Below are 11,632 nucleotides of genomic sequence, written 5' to 3' on the forward strand. Positions count from 1 at the left end.
AGTTAGCCACTAACCATTTATTTAGTACCATATCTTATATAGTATAATAAATTTTCATCCACAAATTTAATATTTGACTCAATAGCTACAATAAAATTAATTCCTAAATCTCATATTTAATTAGTATATAAATATATCTCGGGTTATTACAAAAAGCTAGCTAAACTAAAATGAAAATACAGATACAAATTTTTTCTGAAGAATTGCCAGTTCTATTTTTTCTTTTATAGACTTCCCTCATTAAGTGCTTGAACTAAAAGCAAATAGCACCTGGAGATTTTTATTTGACATTCAAAATAATAATACTTTGGACAGTAATAACGGGAGTTTTAATTTGATCTCATATCATTTTTCACTTCAAATTTCTTTTTTCTTCTTTTATATAGATAAATAATTTCCTAAATATGTTCCTTTCTCGCACACTACTTTTGTCGCTTTGCTTCTTTTTTTATTGTGTGTTATTTTGGTTCTGAACTCCCTCCCTTCTTGGTTTTGCTTCATAATGCCAATATTCCTTGAGGTAATGATATTATAGGCAGTGGCGAAGCCAGAAATGTTTTCAATGGTGTTCAAAGTTGAAAGTAGTTGAAAAAAAAGATTTCGACAAAGGGTGTTCAATATAGATTTTATATATCTAAAATCAATATTTTACTTATATACACAGTGTAATTTTTCGTAATTTTTCGGCGAAAGGTGGTCAACTGACCACCCTTTGCTAAAGGTGGCTTCGCCCATGATTATAAGTGGGACAAAGCGCAAAATATGAAGAGAGGTCTCTGATATTATTATAAATTTCATACATCGTAAACGAATAATAATAAAAAAAGATAATTTTTTCTTAATAATTTGGGGAATGGAAATTAAACTTTTGTTTTTGTTCTTCCCCAAAATATCTTTAAAAATATTTGCACAAAGCGATTGCAAGATACTAAAAATAAAAACCAGTGATCGGTTTTTATTAGTACATAAAACATGGAAACAAAAACAATGAAGAGGCAGGACATCAACCAAACGTATCTCACTAAACAAAATACACAGGAGACAACAAAATTAATCAAAACAAAATATTAATCATACAATCTTGAATTCTTCCCTTATCTATTCAACATCAGCAACATTAATTATAAAAAAAAATTCGAATTCACGTAAACCTAGTAACTTTTGTCTTGATGTTGTATATATTAAAAAATCTACTAAATATTTATAAATATTTTACTGTGAATCGCCAATTACTGACTACTACAGGGATGGACTCAATCCAAAATATGAACCATAAAAGAAAATACCTATTAAACTTATTACAAGAATAACAGTTCAATAATTTCCTAAATTACTTATACCATTATCCAAAAATGAATCCTTTCAGTAGTATCACCATTTACCTCATGTAATATTAACTTGAGGACTTTGTTGTAGGAACTCATTAGTTTCAAAATCTTAAATCCGCCTCGAAAAATTACAGAACGCGATGAACAATCAAATAACGTATCAAACTGATTACAAAAATACCAATTACAATACCTAATAGCCAAAAAAAAAAAGAATCCTTCCAGTAGTATCATGCATTTACCCCATGAAATATTAACTTATGGACGTCGTTATACGAACTCATGAACTTTAAAATCCTGAATCCGCCTCGAAAAGTTACAGAACGCGATCGAAATATACGTCATGCACGTGTCCTCCCCACATTGTTCTACCAACAGTTTGCCCAAAAGACCATGGTTTGTCTCTTAATTCCTCAGCTGCTTCATGATTGAGTGGATCCTCATGATTTGGTTCAGTAAACAAATGAATTAAACCATAAATTACTGCATTAATATTCAACACAGGTTTCCAATCTTCTCTAAGAATATTAAGACAAACATTTCCTTCTAAATCAATATTTGGATGATAAACTTTAACTTTACACTTAACTTTTGGTGCATCATGTGGATAAAGTATTGGAATTTCAAAAGTAAAAGGAAATGTACCCTCGTTATAATAACCTTCATCTGGTTTAATTGTGACTTCAAAATGCATAAGATCATCTTTTCCATTTGGAAATTCAATGGTACAAATTGGTGGTAATGTTAATTCACTAATATCTCTATGAAGCCTTAATTGTGATGCAGTTTGCTCCTTAATTGGTGGTTTTCCTTCTGCATTTTCAGCTGCTTCTTTCTGCTTTTCCTTTACTTTAAACAAATTAATCATGATTCTAATTGTTAATTGATTAGCGAGTCGCGGAGTTTAATTAATATGACAAGTTGAGGAGATTCGGAATAATTATCGGATTAAGTTTTTTAAGTTGTGGATTGTATTGTGAATGTGACCGAGTCATTGGAGTAGTTATTAGGGGAAAATTTTTGGCCGTGGTTAAAAGCTATTAATATCTTTTTACCACTTCTTTAACTAACTCTTCCCTAAGTACTTACACTTTGTTCTTCAATTAAGTATCATATATGTTTTGTAGATTTTTATTTATACAAATTAATAGTGTAAATAATTTTTGCATTGTTTTGTGGAATTTAACTGTCTATAACAGGTTATTACTGTATTTTTTGAGGTTATCATATAAGATGGGTAAGCCAAGGGGCACTTTGAACTGTTAAGAGGTGCCTAGCGCTTTTATCAATATAAAAGAGGAAGCTTCTGGGCTGTACCTGTACAACTAGGGATTGGGTATGAGTGCTTCGGGAGTTGCCTATTGGGTAATCTAGTGGTGAAAAAATATGTATAGCGCTGAACAACAACAACATACTCAGTATAATTTCATAAGTAGGGTCTGAGTAGGGTAGAGTGTATGCAGACCTTACCCCTACCTATAAGAAGACAGAGAGGTTATTTCCTGAAGATCCTCGACTCAAGAAAGATAAATGGAAGGGGCAATAACAAGCAAATCAAATATGATAATCGAAGCAAAAATACAAAATTGGCACTAAGTGATGTGATGTCGTGAGATAATTCCATATATTTTGACATTATTTACGCTACTTGCTTGTTGTTTGGATGATAATTTGTGCGATGGTTGCGCTTAGTAGAGCTTATTTGATGTGTAGTAATGCTTGGACATGAATTGGAGAAAAGTTGTATGAAATGGTACCTCAGAGCTACAAAATGGAGCAATAAAAGAAGATGTGCAAGGCAACAAAAATTCAGTGCCATAGACAGAGCCTTGCACAGTAACAACAGTGCCATACACAGTGCATGTCATTGTCCAGGGCACTGTCATCAGTGCCATAGATAGTGCCTTGCACCGAAAAGCTACAGGCAGTGCCAGGCGCCATCAATGTCATCCAGAAAAAAGTTTAATTCCTCATTAGTATTGGACATATAAATTCGGCCCCTATCCCATAAATATCCCTTAAAGTTAGTTTTTGAAGGGTGAGACATCAGGAGACATCATTAGGTTAGACATCATTAGAGGAGACATCATCAGAAAGGGTATTCGACCCAAGGAGGCACGAACACGCTAGGACAAGGAGGAAGATTCTTCTACACGTTTATCCCTTCCTTCTTCCTATTTTCATTATTGGTTATGAATTCTAGTATTGTAGTTTTGCATACTATTAAGAATAGCTAATTTTTTATCTAGGGTTTTGATGGAACCTTTTGTAAGATAAATTCTCGTTATGTTTTTATATAATTGAACCGTTAGATTTCTCTACTTGTTCAACCACGTGTTTGCTACTGTTGATTGAATGGCCATCAATTGACTGTGCCTATTTAGTGTGTAGTTCTTGAGAGATGATTACACATTTAGGTAGTTGTTGAACAACATCACTCCTATTGTATGTGAAAGATCAATACGGAGGGTTTAAAGGCGGGTTTAAAGATCTTGGTGTGATCGTAGTGAGCGGTGAATTAGTGCCAACTAGCGTAGTTCGAGAGAATATGTCTAGTAAATTGTGGTAGTTACTCGAGAGAGAATTACGCCACCCGAAGTACTCACGATCGGTAGAGAATACTTAGACAAAATTATAGAAGACGTAGCGGGAAGGATTCCGACAATTGGAAAAATCATAACTCTAGACCTTCTTAATCTTTTCTCCAACCCGTAGTATCTTTAGTTGTTAATCAACTACTTTAATTTATTAGTTAATTAGATATAAGAATCTTAATATTTATAACTGAAGAATTGTTCGAGCTTGTCTTCTTAGTGATAGCCAACAATTATAGCTAAACCTACTAAAGTTTATGGATTGAATGCAGTAAGAAACCCTAGTTGAAAGGGAAAAGAGAGACGAGGAGAATAGAAGAAGAAAATGAATGAAACAATAACATTATCATTTTGCTCTGATGAGTTGTACAGTAGGCTATATATACAAATAAGTTAACTTCTAACTAACCATTCTCCTACATGATTAACTTCTAATAACTTATATAACAAACTTAACTAGTCCAGCCATGTATAAATAGACTAAACTACCCTTCATGCTTAAGTCACTACTCTTTCCTCAACACTCCCCCTCAAGCTAGGTGATACAAAAACATTAAGAACACCTAGCTTGGACATCAAGTACTCATGTTGCACTCTAGTTAAGCCTTTGTTAAAACATCTGCAAGTTGTTCTTTTGTGGCAACATACTCTGTCTTCACCAGCCTCTTTTGTATCTTTTCCCTTATAAAGTGACAATCGATCTCAATGTGTTTGGTACGTTCATGGAATACTGGATTTGTAGCTATCTGAATTGCTGCCTTGCTATCAGTATGAATGATCACAAGAAGAGTAACTGGCACTCTAATATCTTTAAACAATCCAAGTATCCAAACTATTTCTACCACAGTCGATGCAATGCTTCTGTATTCTGATTCTGCAGAACTCCTAGAGATAGTGCTCTGCTTCTTAGACTTCCAGGACACTAGTGAGTCACCATACATAATGAAGAATCCAGGTACAGATTTTTTAGTAAGAGGACAGGCTGCCCAGTCAGCATCACAATAGGTTGTGACTATGTTCTTCTTCTCAGTAGACAATAGTATGTCTTGTCCAGGCTGATTCTTCACATATTTGACTACTCTTTGTGCAGTATCCATATGAGATCTTTTGGATTTTTGCATGAACTGACTTAGTGTTTGTACACTAAAGGCTATGTCTGGTCTTGTGACAGTCAGATAAAGTAATTTTTCTAGTAGTCTTTCATACTTGCTAGGATCAGGTAACAACTAATCAACTATTGTGTTGTGCATACCTATATGTTCATCATAGTCCTTAGTGGTTAGTTTAGTATTGGCTTCAATAGGTGTAACAACTGGTTTTGCAGCTCCCAGTCCAAGCTTAGAGATTAGTTCCAGGGTATACTTCCTTTGGTGCATTAGAATGCCTTATTGTGACCTAGAAAAATCAATGCCAAGAAAGTATTTCAGTTCACCTAGGTATTTCATTTTAAAGGCTTGCTGCAGTTTGGCCTTGACTTCTTTTAATAGCATTAGATCAGGTCCAGTTAGGAGCATGTCATCTATATACACCAAGATAACTATAGTGTGTTTGCCTATTCCTTTTATGAACAATGAGTGGTCATGCTGGTTTTGCATGAACCCAAACTTTAGTAGTGCTTCAGAAAGTTTGGCATTCCACTGTCTTGATGCCTGTTTAAGTCCATATAAGGATTTCAAAAGTTTACATATTGTTCTGCTCTCTCTCTCTCTGACTCTGAAATCCTTGTGGCAGAGTCATATAGATCTCATCATGTAGGTCTCCCTGCAAAAAAGCATTGTACATATCTATTTGATGGATATGCCAATGTTCAAAAGCAGCGACAACTAGAATTGTCCTAACAGTAACCATTTTGACTACAGGACTGAAAGTTTCCTGGTAGTCAATGTCCTCTTGTTGGCTATAACCCTTGGCCACAAGTCTAGTTTTGAACCTCTCCACCTCCCTTGTAGCTTTGTACTTCACTTTATACATCCATTTACAGCCAATTGGTACTTTGTCAGCAGGCAAAGGTACCACATCCCAAGTATGATTGGATTCTAAAGCAGTAATCTCAGCTTGCACTGCATCAACCCACCTGGGATCCTTGACTGTTTCTTAAAATGCAGTAGGTTCTACAATTGAAGAAAAGCAGCTAGATAGCATTGATACTTGGGAGACATACCATCATAGGAGATGTAGTTAGCAATAGAGTAAGGAACATATTTGTGATTGGGACCTGTCATAAAATCCTTCAACCATATAGGATGCCTGCTTGGTCCTCAAAGATCTTCTCAGGCCAGTAGTGTGTTGATCAACAGAAGGTAGTAAGGTTGACACTCCTTCAGTGGTACTAGATAACTGCTCTGGTGCCTCCTAGCTTGAGTCATCACCTGCAGGGCTTAGATTAGTATATGTAGAAGGAGAAGAAGCCTGTCCTACATTGTGAGGCTCATGTGAAGTAGATATATAGTCTGCACCATAAGTAGAAGGATCAGAGGACAAGAACACAGATGGAGATGAATGAGACTCCTTAAAGGGAAAAATATCCTCCCTGAAGGAGACATCCCTATTGATGAAGAAACAGTTAGTAGTAAGATCCAATAACATATAACCCTTTTGAGTATCAGAAAAACCCATAAGAATAGTAGGTTTGACCCTGGGAAGGGGCTTATCTATCTCTTGAACTTGCTTGGCATAACATAAGCAACCAAGAACTCTCAGATGTTCCAATGTATGTTCTTGTCCATATAGTAGCTCAAAGGGAGATAAACCATTGAGAACAAAAGTTGGCATTCTATTGATAATATAGACAATTGCAATAATGCAGTGACCCTAATATTTAATAGGAATATATGCTTGAAATCTCAAGTACCTAGTTACCTCCAGAATATGCATGTGTTTCCTCTCAGCAATTCTATTTATCTAAGGGGTATATGCACAAGTCTTTTGGTGAATACTACCATATTTTTGAAATAGGGCATGACAGACAAAATTGATAAACTCAGGTCCATTTTCAGACCTAACTGCCTTTAGAACTTTGTTGAATTGAGTTTGAACAAAAACAACAAACTGAGTAAGAACTACACAAACATCAGACTTTAGTTTCAAGAGAAATAACCAAGTCAATCTGGTGAAGTCATCAACCACCGTTAGAAAATATCTATGACCATCAAATGTTGCATATTTGTAGGGACCCCAAACATTAACATGAATTAGATCAAAAGCAACAGTACTTTTAATACAGCTATTAGGAAATGGCAGTCTAGTTTGCTTAGCACATGGACATACAGTGAATTTATTTATGATTTCAGTAATATTTGCTAGTTTGGCAGGAAACAACTTCTTAAGAACTATGCTAGATACATGTCTTAATCTTTTGTGCCACAAACTAACATCAATAGTAGAGTTCCTCCTGTGTGACTTTATTCTAGCTGCAGCCGATGAGATTGTAGTGAGCTTCTTAGAGTCATGCCTCTATAGTAAATACAGGTCATCTCTCTCCCTACCAATCTCCCTCACCCTGCCACTGAAGAGATCCTGAAATACACAGAAATCGGGATAAAAGGAAGCAAAACATATTGAGTCTCTTGTCACTTTGGAAACTGACAAAAAGTTGAATTTGAACTGAGGCACATAGAAAACTTCTTTAATGACATTGTTGTCTGAAATATGACTATCTCCAATGTGTGTGACTTGAGTGACATATCCATTAGGTTGTAGAACTTTTCTGGGATTAGTGAGAGTAGTTAGGGAGGTTTTGGTTAACAGATTAATATCTGAAACCATATAGTTTGTGGCTCTTGTGTCAATGATCCATTCCTGTGGACTAGGTGATGAAGCCAAAAGAGCAATGGTAGTACCTGATGCATTTGCCTGAGAAGTAGAGGATGAAATGCGATTGTGACTGCTATACAAGATCTGCATGATTTTCTCATACTGTTCTTTGGTGAATGGAAAACCATCTCCTTGAGATGATGGCTTGGCATTTACAACACCTTGAACCTGTGAAGCAGCAGGGCCAGCCTGAGCCTAAGCACTAGGGCTCCCTTGTACCTGATAGTTTTCAGCACCCTGACTCATAGCATGATGATGACTATAGTTTGCAGGCAGTGACTGCAATGGTACACACTGAGAGGCACTTTCAGCATATAGAGACATAGAGTAACCAGGTTCTACCATTACATTATGTGCACTAGCTACCCCTTTCTTCTTGAACTTATAATCAGAGGGATAGCCTATGATTTTATAACAATTTTCCTTACTAGACCTTTCATTTTGCAGAAATTACATTGAACATTATAGTTCTTTCTAAACTTTGGGTTAGAGTTAGACTTAGCACTATAGAGTGTTGTTGAGTCATAGATATTTGCATTCACAATAAGAGGAGGACCTAATACACCAGCTGATGCAGCTACAGACCGTTGACTCTTATCACTTATAAGCATAGCATAAGCTTGATGGATTTGACTACGAGCTTGTGAATAGGAGTCATTTAAGCACATTAAAAACTGATATACCTTTTGTTTTCGTAGATGCACAATAAACTCCTTTGTTTTGGCACAATCACACCCAGGTGTAGGTATTACAAACTCAAATTCATCCCAAATATCTTTAAGTTTTGAGTAGTAGACAGAAATAGAGGAGGTACCTTGACACAAAGCGGTTGTTTCTTTGTGTAAATTGTAGCAGCGAGTATCATTTACCTTATCAAATCTCTTCTGCAGATCCAGCCATACTGTTTGTGCGCTAGTGACATAGGCTATACCACTAATTAGTGAAGAAGAAACTGAGTTCATCAACCACGATAGTATAATAGCATTACACCTTTCCCACTAATACCAATACTTGTCGTGAAACCTCTCCTTTGGCCAACTGCCATCTACAATTCCCAGCTTATTGTGACCTAGTAAAGCAATCCGCATAGATCGATACCATAAGGAGTAGTTATCAGTTCCAGTTAACTGAAATGAAATCAAGGAAATGCCGCTAGTATCACCAGGGGCAAGATACAGGGGATGAGTCACAACTACTGTAACACCTTCCTCGAATTCATCATCCGATGAAACATGCAATGTATTCTTAGAAGTGATAGTTGTGTTTTCATCATCAACCGCCATTGTTGAGTTATTCAAATCTTTAGATCTGAGAAATTGAGATCAAAATTGACTAAAAAAATAGAAAATAATAGTTGATCGTGGAGCAGAGAAGGGGATTTGGATCTATTTTGAGCTTCGATTTGGAGCTCAAAGCTCTGATACCATGCTAAAGTTTATGGATTGAATGCAGTAAAAAACCCTAGTTGAAAGGGAAAAAAGAGACGAGGAGAAGAGAAAAAGAAAATGAATGAAACAGTAATATTTTCATTCTGCTACGATGAGCTGTACAGTAGGTTATATATATAAATGAGTTAACTTCTAACTAACCACTCTCCTACATGATTAACTTCTAAAAACCTATCTAACAAACTTAACTAATCCAGCCATGTATAAATAGACTAAACTACCCTTCATGCTTACGTCACTCTTTTTTTCTTAACAAAAACTTAGTTCTTTGTGGGATTCAAATCCGGACTTTTAAACCGGATTATATTTGCAGTGACCGCTTATCTATTTTAGGACTAGAGCTAGGCATGATCATGTTGTATGATAACTACGGATTCTAGCCTATCTTATACTCTCTTTTACTTAGGTTTTGGATCAAAAATGTGTAAAAGTATTCCCGAAAACTAACTTATTGTGATTGTTTGCAGGGTTTGGTCAAAATGAAGCAAGAAAATCATAACTAGCTCATAAAGGAGTTAAACCTACACAAGCTAAAAGCGCTGACAGCGATGAAATAGCGCGTCCGCGGAAGGTTCACTACTGAGGCGGCGCTAACAGCGGAACCTACATAGGGGTATTTTTGTCCAATAATTTGAGTTGTGTATAAATATATATTTTTCAGATTTTTAGGTTATCTTTTGTACTGAAGAGCTCGTGAACAACCGTATTTTACTACTTAGAGTAATTTTAGAGCAACTTTAGTTATTAATCTTAGATTTTCTTCTTATAATTAACTTTTATGGCTTATATTTCATCTCCATCTTTGATTTCTACCTTTACTATGAGTAGCTAAACCCATTAACTAGGATTGTGACCCAACCCTAGTGGGGGTATTTAATGGGTCTTCTATTTTAGAGCTTAATTGTTTATGGGTTAGTGATATTTAGCTTGTTTCATGCTTTAATTGTAGAATTGGCGATTGCAAACATTGATTCATGCCTTTATGACTTAGACTCTTCTTGAGAAAGAGGGACTAAGTTTAGAAAATTCTGGCTAACAAGGAATTGGGGTGCATTCAAGAGATTTAATAGCCCCAATTAAAGGGTTAAACCTAGAAATAGTAATATCCGGCTTGAGCCAATTTTAATTGTATTCTTTGAACACCCAATTGGGCTTGAGAAAGATAATTAGGGCAAAGTCACTCAAACTACCGAGAGGTATAGAGTGAGCAATTATGTGTAATGGTTATATCACGACCCTAATTATAACAAGCTTGTCCTAAATTTTAGATCCCATTAGATACTCGCCTAGGTGTAAGTCACTTCCCTAGTGCTTTTTATCACTTGAGAAAACTCTTACAAAAATATTGTACTTAGCTTATTTTCAGCAATCCTTAGCATTAAAATTAGAATAGAAACAACACCAAACATGGTTAGAAGTGCAATTAAAATCAACACACGTAGCTAGATTATATAGAAACTCAATTCTCAACCAATCTTAACTCTTTGTGGAAATCGATCCCGACCCTTCGGGTAAAAGCTGCATCGATCACTCCTCACCATTATATAGTGGTATAGGGTTGGAGCCGATCACTTTTTAGCATCGTTGCCGGGGGAGTTAAACGGTTTTGGCTAACTATCTGACTAGTTGTGTGTTTATTTTTCTTTCCTTCTTTTTTACTAACTTGTGTGAGTTATTCGATTCAGGTACAAAATGGCAAACAATGATCCTATCAGAAATGTTATCCTGGGGAGGAGGTAGATGATAATGGTGAGGATGAGGTGTCTCTCGTACCTCAAGCTCAAAGAAGAGGCCGCCAGGCCAATAAAAATATTTCAGACCCTTCCCCAACTCCTCCGCGAGTAGCTCCTCGGGTGCTTCCAAATGAAAGGTACGCAAGTGCAATTGTCCCACCTCGGATCTAGGCGGACAATTTCCAGATTACAAATATCATGCTGACCTTATTGGAGCAAAGAGGGTACTTCACATGTGCTCCCCATCAGAATGCATATAAACATCTAAAGGGCTTTGCGGATACCTGCTGGGGAAGTAAACAAACTAATGTGTCGGAGGATACATTGAGACTGAGATTGTTCCCTTTTTCAATTAAAGGGAAAGCTTTGGACTGGCTCGGAAGACTCCCTAACCATTCCATCACTACTTGGGATGAGTTGGCCGACAAGTTTATTGCCAAGTTTTTCTCACGGGGACATATGGTTTCATTAAGGGATGAGATCTTTGCGTTTAAACAGGAACAAAATGAACCCCTTCATGAAATCTAGGATAGATATAGAACCATGGTCAAGGAATGCCCCAACAATGATATGACTGAAGCAATGATCCAACAGGCATTCTACTGGGATATAAACACGACCAATCAATATGTGGTGAACCAGCTAGCAGGGGTAATTTTATGAAGCTGCCTTATGCTGAGGCCTACGAGATTCTTGATAAGATGGCTGACACTTCC

General features: G+C 36.2%; 1 protein-coding gene across 1 annotated transcript; it reads right to left on the minus strand.

Annotated features, from left to right (window-relative positions):
* Positions 1-1,313: 1,313 nt before the first annotated feature.
* Positions 1,314-2,196, minus strand: LOC104236695 (NEDD8-conjugating enzyme Ubc12-like). Its single transcript, XM_009790676.2, has one exon. The coding sequence runs from the start codon at positions 2,194-2,196 to the stop codon at positions 1,645-1,647; it is 552 nt and encodes a 183-aa protein (XP_009788978.1). The 3' UTR covers positions 1,314-1,644.
* Positions 2,197-11,632: the final 9,436 nt, after the last annotated feature.

The sequence above is a fragment of the Nicotiana sylvestris genome, chromosome 2 (genome assembly GCF_000393655.2).
Source record: "Nicotiana sylvestris chromosome 2, ASM39365v2, whole genome shotgun sequence".
In the NCBI taxonomy this organism is placed as follows: domain Eukaryota; kingdom Viridiplantae; phylum Streptophyta; class Magnoliopsida; order Solanales; family Solanaceae; genus Nicotiana; species Nicotiana sylvestris.